General features: G+C 60.1%; 2 protein-coding genes across 3 annotated transcripts; both read right to left on the reverse strand.

The window, feature by feature from the left end:
* Positions 1-474: 474 nt before the first annotated feature.
* Positions 475-3,869, reverse strand: LOC123368534. 2 transcript variants are annotated; one of them, XR_006578813.1, is made up of 4 exons: positions 3,779-3,869; positions 1,701-2,039; positions 786-1,088; positions 475-737 (listed from the first exon to the last, which is right to left on the reverse strand). XR_006578813.1 is itself a non-coding variant. In XM_045013396.1 (3 exons), exons 1-3 carry the CDS (start codon positions 3,822-3,824, stop codon positions 868-870), a joined length of 606 nt encoding a protein of 201 aa, XP_044869331.1. In that variant the 5' UTR covers positions 3,825-3,869; the 3' UTR covers positions 475-867. The 2 variants fall into 2 exon arrangements, 1 of the variants encoding a protein (XP_044869331.1); XM_045013396.1 differs by having other exon boundaries at positions 475-1,088.
* Positions 3,870-4,827: 958 nt separating this feature from the next.
* LOC123368537 (natural cytotoxicity triggering receptor 3 ligand 1-like) lies at positions 4,828-6,891 on the reverse strand. The gene is made up of 3 exons (XM_045013401.1): positions 6,815-6,891; positions 6,132-6,464; positions 4,828-5,141 (listed from the first exon to the last, which is right to left on the reverse strand). The coding sequence occupies exons 1-3, from the start codon at positions 6,864-6,866 to the stop codon at positions 4,975-4,977; spliced, it is 552 nt and encodes a 183-aa protein (XP_044869336.1). The 5' UTR covers positions 6,867-6,891; the 3' UTR covers positions 4,828-4,974.
* Positions 6,892-18,976: the final 12,085 nt, after the last annotated feature.

Consider the following 18,976-nt stretch of genomic DNA (forward strand, 5'->3'; position numbering starts at 1 on the left):
GCCGCCCCACGCGCCTGCTTGGCGCGCTGGGGTCTAGAGCCGGCCCTGGCACCTGGTGTACCCGCCTCTCCTCTGCCCGGCACCTCCTTCCCTAGCAGGTGGGGGGCCCGGTGCCGCCAGGGGGCTCTGGGCCAGGCAGACCCAGTGCGGGCTTCGGTGCACCCTGGCAGGGGCCCAGTGGGGAATCGGGGAGCATGGGTGGGGGTGAAGCCCAGGACAAATGAGTGTGGGGAGAAGAATCGGACCCGTCCCTGCACCCCCCACAGGCGCTGGAGCCACCGGGGATAAGGACACGCGGATGCCGATTGGCAGCAGGACACAGGGCGTGTGACAAGCGTTTTATTCCTTATCCATGCGCTGCCGCTGGCACCACGCTGGGAGCTGATCCCACGCCGCCCAGCCCCCTCTTGACATGCCGAACAACAGCCCCCCATGGACGCCCCCCACCCCCGCTGTCCCCGCCGAGCTCGCTACCCGGGGTCTCCCAGCGGCACAGCCAGCAGAGCCGGCAAATAGACCCCCCTGTGGGCGCCCAGCCGTCAGCCCCTGTACCCAGCCGGCCTCCCCCATCTGACACCCGGCCCCTGGCGGCCCCAGCGGTTCGACACATCCCTTAGCCCCTTAGGGGAGACAGGGCCTGTGTCCCCATTTCCGCGCAGGATCCCGGCCCCCCAGATTTGCGGTCACACCCTGCAGAAGCGAAGCCGTTGCTGTGACGTGGGTGTCCCCGTCCGTCCCTGGGGATCCCAGTCCCGTTGCTGTGACGTGGGTGTCCCCGTCAGTCCCTGGGGATCTCAGCCCCATTGCTGCGGGAGCTGTGTCGGGGGCACTGCGAGCCCAGCGGGCACTGGGCGGACGACCGAGGGCTCACGCCTGTGCCGTCTGGTTGGCGCTCTCAGCCTGTGCCCGGGCTGGGCTCTCCTCGGCCTCCGGGCTGCCCAGACACGCCTTCACTTCGGCAGCCAGCCGGGCCAGGTGCCGCTGCAGCTCACTGGCCGAGCGCATGCAGCCCCCGATCACCTCCTCCAGCTGCCGCAGCCGTGGGGCGCCCCCGCCCAGGGGGCAGGCGTCGGGGGGCACCGTCGGGTCTGCAACAACAGCACGGCACCGCGTCAGGGTCGCTGCGGGATCCCAGCCCCATGGCATCCTGCCCCACTCCAGCCATGGCCTTACCCCACAGGGCGGTGATGGGGGAGTGGGGTGGGGCACTGGCAAGGCAGGTGGGTGCAGGCAGTATGAGGCGTGGGGCAGGTCAGTGCTCCCCAGCAGGGGGCGCTGTGGGGCAGGAGAACTGGCCGTGCGGGCGGGTCGCTGCCCCCCAGCAGGGGGCGCTATGGGGCAGGAGAACTGGCCATGCGGGCGGGTCGCTGCCCCCCAGCAGGGGGCGCTGCGGGGGCAGGAGAACTGGCCGTGCGGGCGGGTCACTGCCCCCCAGCAGGGGGCGCTGCAGGGGGCAGGAGAACTGGCCGTGCGGGTAGGTCGCTGCCCCCCAGCAGGGGGCGCTATGGGGGCAGAACTGGACGTGCGGCGGGTCACTGCCCCCCAGCAGGGGGCGCTGCAGGGGCAGGAGAACTGGCCATGCGGCAGGTCGCTGCCCCCCAGCAGGGGGCGCTGCAGGGGCAGGAGAACTGGCCGTGCGGCAGGTCGCTGCCCCCCAGCAGGGGGCGCTGGTGCTGCTCTGCCCCCCGCCCCGTGCTCACCTGCCACGCGCAGGGTGAGGCTGCCCTGGGCCTGGTCGGGCGGGTAGAGGATGTAGCAGGTCCACTCCCCGCTGTCGCTGGCGGTGACGCGCTGCAGCACCAGCGAGACGTTCCCGTTCCTCACCTCGTCCTGGGCCAGGCTGAGCCCCGCCCGCGCCGCCCGCACCGCCCCGGCGAACTCCAGCACCGTGCGCCCCTCGTGCCGCCAGCGCACCTGCAGCTGCTCCAGCTCCAGCTCCAGGGGCGGGTAGTCGGCCCCGACGAGGCACTCCAGCACCACGCGCTGCCCGGGGCGCGCCCGCACCGGCGAGGGGCCCACCGACACCTGCAGCCAGGCCGCTGCGGGGAGAGGGGCAGGGTCACCCCCGCCGGGGCTGGTCTGCCATGGGCCCGCCTGCTGCCCCGCCAGCCGGGTGCCCCGTTCACTCCCAGCATCCTCTGGGGCAGGGGGTGGGCCGTTCTCCCCCAGCATCCTCTGGGGCGGGGGGGTGCCCCATTCACTCCCAGCATCCTCTGGGGCATGCCCCATTCTCCCTTAACATCCTCTGGGGCAGGGCGGGTGCCCCGTTCCCATCCAGCATCCTCTAGGGCAGGGAGTGGGCCATTCTCCCCCAGCATCCTCTGGGTGGAGGGGGCGTCCCATTCATGTCCAGCATCTTCTGGTGTGTGTGGGGGTGCCCCGTTCTCCCCCAGCATCCTCTGGGGCAGGGGGGGTGCCCCGTTCCCACCCAGCATCCTCTGGGGCAGGGGTTGTGCCGAACTGGGAATGTTCTGAATGTTTTCTCTGAATACTGTGTTGGTGCCTCAGTTTCCCCTCTGCAGTTCTTAAGTATCTAGCTGGTGGGATCAGGGGGTGATTGCTGCAGAGGAAGGGGCCAGTGCACCTAAATGCCTGACACTCTGTCTCCTAGCAACTGATGGCCTGGGCCCCCCTCTGCAAAGGTGCCAACTGAAGGTGTTGGAGACAAAGAGGTCAGGTGACCTCCTGGCCCGGGAAAGGGGCTGAGCAGAGGAGGAGGGGCTGGGGGGGTTCAGTCTGGAGCTGGCTGGGGAATGGAGGGAAGCCCAGACAGGGCTCTGACCCCCCAAGGGGGCTGTGGGGCTCCTGTGGCCCCAAGATGGACCTAAGTGGGGGGATCCTGTTGTCTGTGCCTGCAAGACCCTGTCCTGGACTGTGTTCCTGTCGTCTAAATAAACCTTCTGCTTTCCTGGCTGGCTGAGAGTCCTGGTGAATCGCAGGGAGCCGGGGGTGCAGGGCCCTGACTCCCCCACACTCCGTGACAGGGGGGTGCCCCATTCTCCCCCAGCATCCTCTGGGGCGGGGGGGCGCCCCATTCACTCCAAGCATCCTCTGGGGGGTAGGGCCCGGTTCACTCCCAGCATCCTCTGGGGCGGGGGGGCCTCTCCTGGGGTGGGGTTGCCCCTGCTCCCTGCAGGACAGTTTCCACCACCCCCAAAGCTTTGGCTGGGCCTTGAATCTCCCCAGGCCGGGCCATTCTCCAGCCCCCTGGCCCTGCCCCCCAGCTCTGTTGGGGTCCCCACACCCTGCCCTGGGGTGATGGGGGGAACTGCCTGGCCCTCCTGCTGTGGGGAAGCAGGGGCAGCTCTCATCCCCCCCCCCCCCCCGAGCTGGCTCCCGGCCCCCGTCGCCCTCCTGCCAGTCTTGGGCAGTTCCAGGGGGAACCCAGGGGCCATGTCTCAGGGAGATCCCAGATCAGCCAGGGGCCCTGTCTCGGGGAGGTCACAGGGGAACCCCCAGGGGCAGCGGGGGGCCAGTTTCAGGGAGACCCCGGGGCAGCGAGGGGCCAGTTTTGGGGAGACCCCGGGCAGCGAGGGGCCCGTCTCGGGGAGGTCACAGGGGAACCCCCAGGGGCAGCGAGGGGCCAGTTTCGGGGAGACCCCGAGGCAGCGAGGGGCCAGTTTTGGGGAGACCCCGGGCAGCGAGGGGCCAGTCTCAGGGAGGTCACAGGGGAACCCCCAGGGGCAGCGAGGGGCCAGTTTCAGGGAGACCCCGGGGCAGCGAGGGGCCCATCTCGGGGAGACCCGGGGGCCTGCGGCGGGCCAGGCCCCGTACTCACCAGCTGCCGCGCAGCACAGGGCCAGCACGGCCCCACGCAGACACATCTCCGGGGGTGCGCGCAGGGGGGCAGGAGGCACCGTCTCTGCACCGGCAGTGCCAGGGCTGCGCTGATAAAGGGCCAGCCGTGTGGCAGGGCCCCGATAAGCCCCGAACGTGGCCAGGAGCCCCCTGATTGGCTGGGACGTCCCGTCCCATCCCCCCCCAGGCACTTCGGCACCGTCTGCCCGGGTTGTTTTTATCCTGGGGCAGCCGGTGACCTCGTGGGGCCGGGACCCAGGGACCCCCAGGACCCCCGTGTAGGGCTGTCCCAGCCGGGCCTGGGGGGCGGGTCCCTGCCCCAGCCCGGCTCTGGGTCGCCGTGGGGATCCCAGCCTGGGGGTGTTTCACCCCCCACCCGGCTCTGGGCTCCGCCCCCCTGGGGTCACAGTCGCCCCTTCCCGGGGGCAGCGCTGCCCGAGCCCAGCCAGGCCTCGGCCAATGCCCCGGACACGGGACACCCTCTCCTCCCTCCCGGCAGCGTCCCAGCAGGGAGAGGGGCCGGACCCTGCACCCCCTGGGATGGGGCAGCCCCCGTTCCCCTTCCGGGGGGCCTGTCCCACCGGCCCAGGCGCAGAGAGTGTGGGGCCGGGATGGGGGCCCAGCTGCGGGGTTCACCCCCCCCACACACATCGCAGACGAGGACACAGACCGAGCATCACCCGCGGCTTTATTCAGACAACAGCTCACAACCTGCGTCCCAGAGCCGCCCCGTGGGACCACCCTAAAGCTGAGCCCCCTCCCTCCAATGCACAGCCCCCCCCGCAGAACCCCACCAATGCACAGCCCCCTCCCATGCCCCCCCATGGGCAGCATGAAGCAAAGCCCCCTGCCCCTCCCCCAATGCACAGCCCCCCCGCAGCATGTCCCCCAGTGCACAGCCCCCCCCCTCGCAGCACCCTCCCAGTGCACAACCTCCTGCTACATCCCCCCCACATGCAGCACCAAGCAAAGCCCCCTGCCCACCCCCAATGTGCAGCCCCCACCCGCCCCGCTGGCCCCGATCCTGTTCCAGCAGCTCCCTGGCTCTTTCCCTCCGCGATGCCTCCCCTGCTGCTCTCTCCATACTCCCCAGCTGGCCGCATAGATGCCCCCGCAGCGCCAAGATCAGCCCCCCCCCCGGCGCAGCCTGGGTGCCCCCTGGAGCTGGGGCCGGGCTCAGGCCTCCCCCCCAGCCCCAGCGCCCGGCGCCTCCAGCTTGCGGCTGATCTGCTGCAGGATGCTCAGCACCTGGTCCAGCTTCTTCAGCACCAGGGGGTCGGGGTCGGGGGTGCAGGCGTGAGGGGCCTTGGCCTCCGGCTCCTCCACGGGCGGCTTCGAGGGGTCTGCAGGGCACAAACCGGGGACACCTGTTACCACGACCGGCGCACGTCGGCCCCTGCACCCCAGCCGCCTCCATCAGCGGGACAGCAACTGCGGCGGCTGCAGCCCCGGCCCCACCCAGCGGGGGGCGCTGTGGGGGGAGCTCCCAGCTACTGCAGCCCCAGCCCCGCCCAGCAGGGGGCGCTGTGGGGGGAGCTCCCAGCTACTCCCACTCCAGCCTCGCCCAGCAGGGGGCGCTGTGGGGGGAGCTCCCAGCTACTGCAGCCCCAGCCCCGCCCAGCGGGGGGCACTGTGGGGGGAGCTCCCAGCTACTGCAGCCCCGGCCCCGCCCAGCAGGGGGCACTGTGGGGGGGAGCTCCCAGCTACTGCAGCCCCAGCCCCGCCCAGCAGGGGGCGCTGTGTGGGGGAGCTCCCAGCTACTCCCACTCCAGCCTCGCCCAGCAGGGGGTGCTGTGGGGGGAGCTCCCAGCTACGGCAGCCCCAGCCCCACCCAGCGGGGGGCGCTGTGGGGGGAGCTCCTGGCTACTCCCAGTCCAGCCTCGCCCAGCAGGGGGCGCTGTGGGCAGTGGGTGGGGCGGGAGCTCTGTCTGGGAGGTGGGGGGAAATGGGGCAGGAGCACTGGCTGTGGGGGGAGAGGGCTGGGTGCGCTGCCTGTGGGTGGGAGCTCCCAGTTCTATGGAGAGCAAGGGGCATGTTGGCCAGCCTCTGGCAGGGCCCCTGCAGGGCCCCATGGCAGGCTCCATGCACGACCCATAGCAGGCCCCCTGGCGGGCCCCATAGCACAACCCCATAGCAGGCCCCATGGCAGTCCCCCTGCAGGGCCCCATGGCAGGCCCCATAGCACAACCCCATAGCACGACCCCTGGCAGACCCCCTGGCGGGCCCCATAGCACGACCCCATAGCAGTCCCCCTGGCAGGACCCCTGGCGGGCCCCATAGCACAACCCATGGCAGGACCCCTGGTGGGCCCCCTGGCGGGCCGGCCGCCTTACCCTCGACGTGGAGGACGACCTGCTTGATGCGCACGTCGGGCGCGTAGGTGACGTAGCAGCGGTAGTTGCCGGCGCTCTCCGGGGTCACCTTGCTGAGGTGGAGCGCGGCGTTGCCGCTCCGCAGCCCCTCCACGCTCAGGGTGGCGCCCGGCCGGCTCCCGCTCAGCACGTTGTCGAACTCCACCAGCTGCCCGCCCCGGTGGAACCACTGCACCACCAGCTGGCTCAGGTCCACGGGCGGCTGCGCCACGGAGAACTGGCACTTCAGCACCACGTCGTCCCCCACCTGGGCTCGCACCGGGGAGGCGTCCGTCTCCACCGCCAGCTTGCCGGCTGCACGGGCACAGACCGCAGGGGAGGGTCAGCGGCCGGGGCGGGGGGGGGGGTGACGCGGAGACCGGCTTGGTCTGGGTGACGCTGGCAGCCGCTCGGCCAGGGAGCAGCGGCCCCGGTAAAACCGTGGGGTCCCCGCACCAGCACTGGGGACGGAAGGGGGGACAGAGGGGGATTGTCTCTGCCCTGCTCCCTCCAGCTCCCGGCCCAGCCAGCGGGGGCTGGCGATGGGGGTCTTCCAGGCCCCCCAGCTGAGCCCTCCCCACCCTGCCCGGGGGGTCTGCCCAGCAGCGGGGGACGTGTTAGCCCCTCCGGGCGCCCCGTGTCCATGGCGGGGTCCCGGCACTCACCGCAGCCCCCGAGCAGGCCGAGGACGAGCAGGGTCAGCGGGGAGCGGCTCATCGTGACGCTGGCGCTGTCTGTGTCTGCTCCGTCACGCTCAGACTGGCAGCACCCGGCCCCAGCTCGGCCGGGGGCAGCGATATCGGGGGCAGCAGCAAACGGCTCCGTAACGGGCGGGAGGGCGCGGCCCAGCCACGGCTGGACCCCGGAGATAAGGCTTGTAGTGATCATTCGCTGACACGTGCCCCACGGCGCCCGGCCCGGGTCTGCGCTGACCCCCCCTGGCCTGGGTCTGTGCTGACCCCCCCCCCCGGCCTGGGTCTGTGCCAGCCCTGCCCCCCCCAGCCTGGGTCTGCGCTGACCCCCTCCCAGGTCTGTGCCAGCCCTGCCCCCCCCACCTGGGTCTGTGCTGACCCCCTCCCTCCCCGCCTGGGTCTGTGCCAGCCCTGCCCCCCCGACCTGGGTCTGTGCTGACCCCCCTCCCCCCCACCTGGGTCTGTGCCAGCCCTGCCCCCCCTAGCGGGGTCTGTGCTGACCCCCCTCCCCCCCACCTGGGTCTGTGCCAGCCCTGCCCCCCCGACCTGGGTCTGTGCTGACCCCCTCCCTCCCCGCCTGGGTCTGTGCCAGCCCTGCCCCCCCCGCCTGGGGTCTGTGCTGACCCCCCCTCCCCTCCCGGCCTGGGTCTGTGCTGACCCCCCTCCCCCCCACCTGGGTCTGTGCCAGCCCTGACCCCCCCCGGCCTGGGTCTGCGCTGACCCCCTCCCCCCCGCCTGGGTCTGTGCTGACCCCCACCTGGGTCTGTGCCACCCCTGTCCCCCCTGGCCCGGGTCTGCGCTGACCCCCTCCCCCTGGCCTGGGTCTGTGCTGACCCCCTCCCAGGTCTGTGCCAGCCCTGCCCCCCCCCCCCCGCCTGGGTCTGTGCCAGCCCTGCCCCCCCGCCTGAGTCTGTGCCAGCCCTGCCCCCCGCAGCCTGGGTCTGTGCTGACCCCCACCGCTGGCCAGGTGGTGGGAAGCAGAGACCGCCCGGAGCCGGAGGTGCACTGGGGTCTGAGCCGGCGGGTGAGGCCAGGGGGTAGAAGGAGCCCTGGGCCAGGCGGGGGGCAGGCCGGGAGGGCGGGGGGTGGCCAGCGGGGTCTCGGGGCGCAGTGCAAGCAGAGCAGACCAGGGCCCCTTCAGAGCTTGGCCCGGCTCCATGGAGCCGCTGTAAACCTGGCATAGTGGTGGCCCCTCCCCGACCATCCCGTCCTGACCCCCGCCCCCCACTGTGCCCCAGGAGCGTCTCATGGGGCCGGGCCGGCCTCTCCCTGGGGTAACTCGGGGCTCCCCCCCCGATGGGCCAGAGGGACCAGGGGGCCTGGAAGACGGGGAAAGGGGGAGGGGCGGCTGGCAGCCGGGGTTTGGCTGCTGAGGGCATCAGGGGTCAGGGTGCCAGGAGGGGGTTGGCGTGACCCCCGTGAGCCCCAGGGATTGCTGGAGGATGGCGGGGGGGTGATAGACCCAGGCCAGCTGGGTACAGCAGAATAGCAGAAGGCAGATATACTGGCCACTGGATTAACAGTTTTCTGTTCCCTGACTGACCAGGGCAGGGGCTGCTCCAGGCTAATGAGAACACCTGACTCCAATTAACCTGTAACGAGTCAGGTGAGGCCATTCAGTTAATGTGACCACCTGACTCTAATTCAGGCCCTGCTGATACTATACAAAGGGCTCACTCCAGTCAGGCAGAGGAGCCAGAGGAGAGGAAGTGCGGCTGAAGGGCCGGTTACTGAAGACACCCCCAAACCATCGTGAAAGGAGCCCTAAGGTCAGGGTGAAGAAGGGAGAAGCAGGAGAGCTGAGGGGAAGTAGCCCAGGGAAATGCAGCAACTCTGGCAGTGAAAGGTTGGCTGCCAACAGCTGCTCCCATTAGGGTCCCTGGGCTGAAACCCGGAGTAGAGGGGGGGCCCGGGTTCCCCCCAACCCACCACTGCAGGAACAGCTCCTGGGAGGGGAAGTCAGGCCCCTGTCAGGACAGGAGGCTGAACAGAGACCGGGGGAGTTTCTCCCCCCAGCCTCCTTGCAGCCTGTGATGAAAAGGGCTCAGCAGACTGTGACCCTGGCCCTAGAGAGAGAAGGGCTACGGGGAGGGTCACAGTGAGCCCCTGGGGCTAGTGAAACCGCCTGGGAGCGCAGGACCCACGGGGGCAAGGTCAGAGCTCTGCCACAAGGGATATAAGCACAGGCCCAGCCGGAGCCCCTGGGACACGGGGGCTCTGCCGGCTGGAACGCTCCCTCTCAAGGGGGGGTCCAGGGCACTGCCCCCAGCACCTCCCCCGAGCCAGCCTGCCCCAGAGGAGGGGGGCAGCTGTTCCCTCCTTCGACCCTCCGCCGCTACAGGCCTCGGGTGTGTGTGTGCAGACAATGGCTCCCCCCCCCCCCCCCCGGGACTGACACCCCCAGCCCTGCGCTCACAGAAACCACCCCACGGGCCACATCCCCTGCACCCTGCCACTAGGGTCCCCCCACCCCCATGGGACCCTGCCTGTGACTGACACTCCCTGCCCATGGCTGCCAGGGGCACCACCACTGCCCCCCACCCACTGCTTGGGCCGGGAGTTCAAGGGAGACACCCCCCCACCCGACCCAAATTCCCCCACTGCACTAGTGCTGGGGATGGGGAATACGTCACAGACACGGAGAGGGAGAAAGGACACGTCGAGCTGGAGCCCAGGACAGGTGAGGGACAGGCAAGGTCTGTTTGGAAAGCCGGTCAGAGGGGTGTTTGGGGGCACAGGAGTCCTGCACACACACAGACTTTCCTGTCTGAACAATCCTACTTCCAATGAGCTGTTCGCAGTGGTGCCTGCAGAGTGCACGGTGCTCTGTAGGCACAAAGACGCAGTGGTCACTTCGATAATGTCACCCATCCTGAAAACCTGTCCATAGGACACCTTTGAAAGTGACCCAGAGAACTGGACAGCAATCCATTTCGCTAACGGCAGCGGGTGCAGGAAAAGTTTGTTTTCTGCAGTGAGAATGGGGGCAGGTTATTTATGGTGTTGTAAAGACTAACATGCTACAAGGAAAAAGCATAAAAACAGAGACTGTCATCAGGATATTCCATTACTAGTATCTATAAATTTTAGTGCTCAAAATGCTGTGCACACAATAAATGGACATTATGGGCTGTATTATGCTAGTAACTATCAGCCCCAGGTCTATGCAGATACTTGGAGGGAAACTTTCATGACACTTGGTTGTGTTTGGGAGACAAAGGTGGAAACCTGTTGAAATTGTTTGGTTAGCTTCAAGCATAAATCGTTGTTTTTAAACATTTTTGCTATGACATTCTTATAACTGTACATTTAATACTTAATAAAGGTGCAAACAAGTTGATAACACCAAAACAAGAACTTGACATTTTGTTAATACAAACCTTTTCCTTAGTGTTGGGGGTATTTTCTATTAATAAAACACAACCCCCCCCCCATGATTAATAAGAGAATTGTTATTGTTTGCAATTGCATTATTTGTTGAGGCAGAAATATAGATACATATATTTATAACTGAGACCTTTTTGAACTTTGCTAAACAATTTGGTATTAATAATATTATGATGGCGATACCCCAATCATAATATTAACATAATGTGGTACCACTTATATTTTAAAAAGTATAAAATTGACTTTTGTCGCAACAAAATAAAAATAATAAAAAGTAGTCACATGACACATACAACACAGGACAATCTTACAAGTCAAAAGAAGCGGCACCAGAATTCTATTTATAACTATACAAAATAAGGCATTAAGAACTTAATTATTAAAACAATGCATTTAAAAAAACCCAAACCAGACAGATAAACGAAAGGGTTAAACATTTAAATAAGCAAGTTAATTAAAACTTTTAATACAAATTGATAAAAATTCATATTGTGAGTGTGTGAGTGAGATCAGGTAGCAGATGTGAAAAATCAGGACTTTTTTTTAAGGGGCAGGGGGGTGGGGGGTGGGGAATAGTCGCATATATAAGACAAACCCCCTAAGAGCGGGATAGTCTCGATAATATCAGGACATCTGGTCACCCTAGTTGCGTGCGCGTGTGTGTCAAGAGCAGAAGCTAACATAGATAATGGCAGACTGACATAGGGGAAGAACTGCAAAGTGCATCTCTTTTCGTCAACCGAGGTGTGTGTGTGAGGGGAATCAATCCATTGAACAGTATAAGACTTTCTAATGCATCAGTTCTCAAACTCTTCCACAGTGCAAACCCCAGTCCTGGGATACTCCTTGGATCTACTCTTTGGATCACCTGATCTAAGACTTTCCAGTGCATCTCATCCAGCAGGCCAGAAACCTGCAGCTGTGAATGCTGATTGGTTTTGTTTTTCTTTTAACTAGAAGTATCTGACAACAGAAGCAAGAGCTCCTGGCACTCCAGCTGGGGTTCCCGAGTGGATGGCTTGAATCTCTGCCTAGGAACCAGAGTCAAAGTTTGAGGCGTAGAGTCCAGTCCCTTCGATCTGGAGAGAGAAGCCGCCAAGTCTCCTCCAAGAAGCCGAGCTCATGGTCCTGCTCATTGTCAGCTCTGACGTGCTGGAGGCTGAAGGCTCACCTCTAAACCACACAATTGCCCAGCAGCGAGGACGGACTGCTGGGAACGTCCCAGGACTGCTGGCACTGATAGAAGCAGAACTGAGGAGACAGCAAATCCCACTCAGCTTGGTCCCACGTGCCTGTGCAGAGCAAATGAAATGCTGGAAGATCATTAGTAGCATTGTTAGTAAGAAAATATTACTCTGCGTGTGCAAATTCTGGGATTTTTAAAACCTCTATAACTCAGCCAAATGTAAATGGATTTTCACCAGACCACGGCAAGGCATGTTCCTGTGGGCCTGGGCACGTGTGTCCGAACAAACCACAGGTTTCTAGTAACCTAACTTTTACCACACTGCTCCCTTAATTGTGTCTTGCCTTCCTGTAGGATTGGGACGAAAGCATTAAATATATTTAGATCCAATGCAGACCCCAGCAGCATCCACTCACCTCCTTGACTGGTGAGTTTTTTACAAAATTATCGTATCTTTCCAGCTATAGGTTAAAGAACATATAATCTGTCTAGTATCCAGGAGGTGGCTGTGTTAGTCTGTATACACAAAAACAGTGAGGGATCTGGTGGCACCTTAGAGACTAACAGATTTATTTCATGGGTAAAAACCCCACTTCTTCAGACACACAGAGTGAAAATTACAGCTACAGGGCTAGATGTACCTGCACGTGAAGAGAAGGGAGTTACCTCACAAGTGGAGAACCAGTGTTGCAGGGCTAATTCGATCAGGGTGGATGTGGTCGACTCCCAATAACTGATGGGGAGGTGCCAATTCCAGGGGAGGCAAAGCTGCTTGTGTAGTGAGCCAGCCACTCCCAGTCCCTGTTCAAGCCCAGATTAATGGTTTTAAAGTTGCAAATGAATTGTAGCTCTGTAGTTTCTCTTTGAAGTCTGTTTCTGCAGTTTTTTTGTTGCAGGATGAATACTTTTAAATCTGTTGTTGAATGTCCAGGGAGACTGACGTGTTCTCCTACTGGCTGTTGTATGTTACCGTTCCTGGTGTCCAATTTGTGTCCATCTATTCTTTGGCATAGAGACTGTCCGGTTTGGCCAATGTGCATGGCAGAGGGGCATTGCTGGCACATGATGGCATATATCACGTTGGTAGATGTGCTGCTGAATGAGCCCCTGATGGTGTGGCTCACGTGGTTGTGTCCTATGATGGTGTCGCTAGAGTAGATACGGGGACCAAGAAGGCAATGGGGCTTGTTACAGGGATTGGTTCCTGGATTAGTGTTTTTGTGGTGTGGTGTGTAGTTGCCGGTGAGTATTTGCTTCAGGTTGGGGGACTGTCTGTAAGCGAGGACTGGCCTGCCTCCCAAGGTCTGTCAGAGTGAGGGATCGTTTTCCAGGATGGGTTGTAGATCGCTGATGATGTGCTGGAGAGGCTTTAGCTGGGGGCTGTAGGTGATGGCCAGTGGCGTTCTGTTATTTTCCTTGTTGAGCCTGTCCTAGGTGACTTCTGCGTACTCGTCTTGCGCTACTGGTTGGCTGCACAGAGACCTTGCCTGGTCTGGAACCAGTTCAACGGGGACCATCGGCGACCGGGCAGGTCAAAACCAGGCGGGCAGATTGTGGGGTCGGCGATGAGGGACTGGCTGGGGATTATAACAGATCCGTTCCTCTCGCCAGAGTGCTTCCGCCCCAACCTCCTGGCGTGGCGGATGAGACCATAATGGGGGACGGGACGGCAAACGTGCAGTCGGTGGTTTAAAAAGGTCTTTGTGCAGCAGCAGGCTGGAGTTGGCGCGTCTGCTAGGAGGAGGAGCGATATTGCTCAGCACTGGGAGCCGTGGGAGTGGAGTCAGACGCAGGGTGCCGGAGATAATACGCATGGCAGCATGTAATTGTGTAGCCACCAGAAGGGTGTGTGACGATCGACTCCAGACTGGAGCGCCGTGCTCCGCCACCGAATACGAGGTGGCAAGAGCTGACATCCGCAGAGTTGGAGCACGAGCACCCCAAACGAACCTGCCAGTTTGCTGAGAAGATTGTTGTGTCTGTCTTAACTTTTTTTATGACTCTTGGCTGGAGGCGCCAAGTCTTACAGTAGCCAGCTAACTTTACCATGTCCCGGTTTAAGGTGGCATCGAGCTTGTGGCATGTCCGGGCCTGGGAACCGCAACAGATGTCGTCTGCGTAACTGAACGTTCGTGACTCCGTTGTTGGCAGGTCATTGATGTAAAGGTTGAGCAGGGTTGGAGAAAGCACAGAGCCCGGGGGTAACCCATGGCTCTGTCGTCTCCAAGCACTCGTCTTCTCCCCATATGGACTCTGAACTGCCTATCGCAGAGGAACAGTTCAACGCCTGTGACCCAAAGTAGCAGGACACACGATGCTTTCACGAGCAGGCCCGTGTGCCATACTGTATCGTACGCTGCTGTCAGGTCGATGGAAACAGCGCCCGTTTTGAAGTGTCTCTGTGTAACGGGTCAGACTCACCCCTGCGGCGCCTCCTGCTGGTCGTCCTCGGGAATTAGCTCAGTCCAGAGTCCAGAGCGCCCTCTGCAGGCCGGTGATCCGCCTTCCAGCTACTGGCCCCCGTGTCCCTCCCAGGACCTCGGTGCCCCTTTAACTGGGTCTCCCCCTCCCAGGGGAACCCCCACCCCACTATCCCCACTTTGCCTCAGTGTTGGCTACTGCCCAGTCTCCATCTCGCCCCCGTTCCCTGGGGCAGACTGCAGCATCAGCCACTCATCACCGGCAAAGGGGTTTGGACCTGCTGCCTCGGCCTACCCCTGGGGTGCCCCCTGCAACCCCCAGTACCCCTTGGCTTAATGCTAGGCCGCAGCCTGGGGCTTTCCAGGCTGGAGCTCCCCAGCTCCTCAGCCTTTCCCCAGCCCTGCTCCACTCAGGTACCTTGTTTCTAGCTCCCTGCAGCCAGGCCCATCTCCCGCTACAGGCAGAGGGAGAGTGTTTGGGCTCCTGGCTTCCCTGGCCTTTTATAGGCCCAGGGAACTCTGCGGTGCTACCCCAGTGCAAGAAATGTCTGGGGAGCTCACGGCACCTGCCAGCGCTCAGACAGCTTCCCCAAACGGCAGCAGTTTCACGTCACCATCAGTGTCTGAGTGTGCGACTCATGCGGGTTGTGGTACCCTGTGAATGGTCGTATTAGTGCAGAAAATAACTGCAACAGAGGGGCATTGATGCTTTTACCTGCCAGGGCTTCTGTTGGTTTTGGGTGTAAAGGAAAATCCCTGTAAGGAAAAAGTATAAGCTGGAAAACAACATTATCCGAATATTCTCTTATCTATTATTTTTGTGTGCCCAGAACTACGTTGGGTGCTCAGAAAGCAGGTAAATAGACAGCCTCTGTCAGACAGAGCCTGCGTCCTGTGCCCAGCAGGACACGACAAGTGAGGGGAGAGGAAGGAGGAGGGTGAAAAGAAGAAGATGAGGTGGTTGCTCAGCAAAGCTTGGCAGGTCAAGTAACTCAGTATTTGTTTTAAATTATCCCTTCCTCCCCCTGGGATTGGCTGGCTGCAAAGTGAATTTGAGGAGGATTGAATGAGGGGAGGGAGGTAGACTGGCAAACCACCATTGTATTAACCCACATCTCTAAACATCAGGCAGTTGAGCGAATGAAATCAAATGAAACTTCATATCAAAACCAGTGCGCTCCCTGGCGCGGCAGTATGCAAAGGGCTTTTCCCAGCTGGGACCATGTTTATTATGAATTAATGCCCCAAAGTGTGCTAGGTGCTGTGCAGACCATACAAATAAACAAACAACATTAGTACGGCTCCTACTGTACCAGCTCGGCCAGTGGGAGACACCCCCTTTTTCAGGTCAGCTGGAAAAGCTGCTACCCATCAACCCCATGAGGGTCTCATGGCTGCTATAGCATATGGCTGCAGACCATGTCTACCCGCAGACTTGCGCCACTTTAATTAAATGGGGTAGTTAAACAAACTGATTTAACTGAATGGGTCAAACCCTGGTGTGAAGAGTCTTACTTTGGTTTAAGGCCTTGTCTAGTCTAGGGCCATGTCTACACTCCGAGCGCTGAAGTGGTGCACCTCTGCCACTGGGCTGTGCCTCCGTAGCACCGTCACTTCCTGCAGTGATGGTAGGAGTTTTCCCATCAGCGTAGTTAATCCACCTCTCTGAGGCAGGAGCTAATTCGATGGAAGACTGTGATGAACTGGGAATGTTCTTAATGTTTCCTCTGAATACTGTGTGGGTGCCTCAGTTTCCCCTTTACATTTCCTAAGTCTCTAGGGGGTGAGATTGTTGCAGAGCAAAAGGCCAGTGCACATAAATGGCCGACACTCTGTCTCCTGGCAACTAATGGCCGAGGCCCTTCCCCCCTGGAAGGAGACAGCTAAAGCTCTGGTTTAGACCCTGTTCCTGTCATCGAATAAACCTCTGTGTCCCGGCTGGCTGAGAGTCCCGTCTGACTGCGCAGTGGGGGGGGGCAGGACCCTGTGGCCCCCCCAGGACCCCGCTGGGCGGACTCGCTGTGGGAAGCGCACGGAGGGGCAGAGGATGCTGAATGCTCCAAGGAGAGACCCAGGAGGTGAAGCCGTGGGAGCTTCTTGCCCTGCAGACAGGCTGCTCCGAGGGGGAGGAGGCTCCTAGAGTCCTGCCTGGCTTGGTGGGGAGCAGTTCCAGAGCAGCGCCCAGGGACTCCGTGACCCAGGGTTTGTGCACATGGGGAAATGTACTAGCAGAACTAGACTGCAATCGCTATACTCCGATTCGGGATCTAGAGCCTTTTTTGTGGTTGAGCATAAATCACTTCCAGTCAGGGTGGCTCTAGGCACCAGCGCTCCAAGCACGTGCTTGGGGCGGCACTTTCCAAGGGGCGGCACTTGGGCTTCTTTTTTTTTTTTGGCTTGGGTTGCAAAAAGGCCTGGAGCCAGCCCTGAGCGGAGGTGAGCTGCGGCTGTGGGGGGCACGGGGAGGGCCGCAGGAAGTAACCCGGGGGTGGGGGCAGAGGAACCGCTCCCCTCCCAGCTCACCTCCGCTCCACCTGCTCCCCTGAGCGCGCCGCCACTCCGCTTCTCCCAGGGGTAGGAGGGTGTCATGGGTCTACCCTCACTTGAAACTGGGGGGTTTCAAGGTGAGGACCCGCATGCCACCATGTCAAAGGTCTCACCCCCACTTGGAACTGTTGGGCTCCAATGTGGGGACCTGACTTGGTTTCCCTCTAAACTAAAATCCTAGTTTAGATCTAGTAAGCTGCCACCATGTCCTGGGATCTCACCCCCACTTTGAGCTTGTGGGTTCAAAGATGGGGACCCGCATGTATTCTGCCACCACCCTAACCCTTAGGGTGGGGTTCCTTCTCGCTGCCACCACTCAATTAGGAAATGTGAATTGAGACACAGTCCTTCCCCAAAATCCTAGGGGATTCCAAGAGCCCCAAATCCATGGAGTTCTTACACCCAGGAGAAACAAACCATTCCCCCTGCTTCCTCCCCCCTCCCTTTTCCTAGGAGAGATACCGGGATCCAACTACAGAGGGATACCTCCCCCTCCCCTTTCCCTGAGAATCCACCCAAGGAAAGACCAACAAGTCCTTAATAGAAAAGAATTTATTAAGAGAACAAAAAGAAAATACAGAATCTCTATGAGCCCAAGCTGGACACTCATAGGGTATAACCTTATCAATCTCTGGAGAGAATCCCCTCTCCCCCTTTTCTCAGTAAAAGCAATATCAGCAAACAGGAATAAAGCATTTCCTTTAGCAAACACCCAATTGCAAATATAGAAATCAAATCATAAGACTAATTCGCCTTTCTAATTAATACTCACTATTAATTAGTAGAAACTACTCCAGGAGAACTTGGAGACATGACTGTCCTCTGTTAGATCCAAAAACAGTTCTCACACAGACAAAGGCTTCCCTCCACAGAGATTTGAAATTATCTCGTCTGTGATTGGTCCTTTGGTCAGGTGGTCACCAGGTACTGCATGTTAACCCTTTACAGGTAAAACAGACCTTAACCCTTAACTATCTGTTTATGACACGCCCCCCAAATCGCCAACAGTGGGAACTACTGGTGGTGATTTCCTCCTAGCACTGTAACATAAACAGATAAACAAAACACATGCACTATTACCTATACTACTAAGTATGTAAACAACAAGATATTTGACACTGAAGAACACTTTGTATGCATTTGAGCGGACATACTTGGCAACGTCCTTGCCCATCCCCTCCCAGTGGAAGGAATGTTTTTAACCTGTTTTTGCTTTGTTGACCCCAGAATGCCCACTGGGATGTCAGGGCCCAAGCTTAAGAGCTTGTCCCAGTACTTAGTTGGAACTACCAACTGTCTTTGAGGATGCTGGCCTTCCTGGTGTTCACCAGAAAGAATGTCCTTATATAAAAGTCCTTGTTTTACAACAAACTGGAATTGGGTAGAAGAGCTGAGAGGCGGTGGGTTGCTTCGTGCCGCCGCCCAAGCTTTCTTAAGGCTGTCATCGGCTTCCTGCTCAGTCTGGAACTGTTCCCTTGAGGCGGGAGACACCAGTTCCTCTGGGAGCGATGTAGGTGATGAGGTTGTTTCCATTGACTGTGGACCGCTCTCCGCTGGTGCACAAGGTGATATTTCAGGCTCTGGCTGAGCCTCTTGGGTAGAGTTGTCTGCTGCTTCTGCCAGTTTAGGCCCGTTGGCGCCCCCTGGCGGTGGAGTTGCAAGCGCTGGCGTCAGTGCTGGCGCTGGTTCTGCCGCTGGTTGCTTTTCCAGTTCCGGTCCTGGGACTGGATGTACTATGGCTGCTGTAGTTGTTGGCATGAGATCCGGTTCCACCACCTCTGTCTGGGTCTCTGGTAACACAGACCGGGTTCTGGTGGATGGCTCAGGAACAGGGATGGAAGTGCCTGCTTGTTCGGCCTGGCCGCGGGTGACCACTCCCCCCCTCTTGGCCAGCTGCACATGGTTGGCCAAGTCTTCCCCCAGTAGCATGGGGATGGAATAATTGTCATAGACAGCAAAAGTCCACTTTCCTGACCAGTCCTTGTACTGGTCTTTAGGGATGCTGTATGCATGGCAGGTCCTTTTAAAATTTTTCAAGAAGGCCTGAGTGTCCTCACCTGCCATGTAGGTGGGAAATTTCTTGGGATGGGGAACAGTGCCTTCTGGTGTTGGCCATACCCCTCTGCAGTCAGGGAATTGGGTTGCTTGCTTCCCAATTCCTACCCTGTCTACTCGCGATTGAATAGAAAGAAACAAAAGCTTTTGATTTGCAAATGGTGTTTGCTTGTTGCTGGCTTACAAGAAACTAGAAAATCTGGTTTGGTAACTTGCCTTTAGCAAACACCCAATTGCAAATATAGAAATCAAATCATAAGACTAATTCGCCTTTCTAATTAATACTCACTATTAATTAGTAGAAACTACTCCAGGAGAACTTGGAGACATGACTGTCCTCTGTTAGATCCAAAAACAGTTCTCACACAGACAAAGGCTTCCCTCCACAGAGATTTGAAATTATCTCGTCTGTGATTGGTCCTTTGGTCAGGTGGTCACCAGGTACTGCATGTTAACCCTTTACAGGTAAAACAGACCTTAACCCTTAACTATCTGTTTATGACAGGGGAGGGCCGCAGGAAGTAACCCGGGGGTGGGGGC

The sequence above is a fragment of the Mauremys mutica genome, chromosome 4 (genome assembly GCF_020497125.1).
Source record: "Mauremys mutica isolate MM-2020 ecotype Southern chromosome 4, ASM2049712v1, whole genome shotgun sequence".
Taxonomy (NCBI): domain Eukaryota; kingdom Metazoa; phylum Chordata; order Testudines; family Geoemydidae; genus Mauremys; species Mauremys mutica.

What these genes read in the sequence shown, in the direction of transcription:
- LOC123368534 (XM_045013396.1), bottom strand. Translation starts at nt 3,824, where the DNA reads ATGTGTCTGCGTGGGGCCGTGCTGGCCCTGTGCTGCGCGGCAGCTG. An exon ending in CCTGTGCTGCGCGGCAGCTG is followed by an intron (nt 2,040 to 3,778) that starts GTGAGTACGGGG and finishes CTCTCCCCGCAG; the next exon opens with CGGCCTGGCTGCAGGTGTCG. An exon ending in CCTCACCCTGCGCGTGGCAG is followed by an intron (nt 1,089 to 1,700) that starts GTGAGCACGGGG and finishes CTGTTGTTGCAG; the next exon opens with ACCCGACGGTGCCCCCCGAC.
- LOC123368537 (XM_045013401.1), bottom strand. Translation starts at nt 6,866, where the DNA reads ATGAGCCGCTCCCCGCTGACCCTGCTCGTCCTCGGCCTGCTCGGGGGC. An exon ending in CGGCCTGCTCGGGGGCTGCG is followed by an intron (nt 6,465 to 6,814) that starts GTGAGTGCCGGG and finishes GTGCCCGTGCAG; the next exon opens with CCGGCAAGCTGGCGGTGGAG. An exon ending in GGTCGTCCTCCACGTCGAGG is followed by an intron (nt 5,142 to 6,131) that starts GTAAGGCGGCCG and finishes TGTGCCCTGCAG; the next exon opens with ACCCCTCGAAGCCGCCCGTG.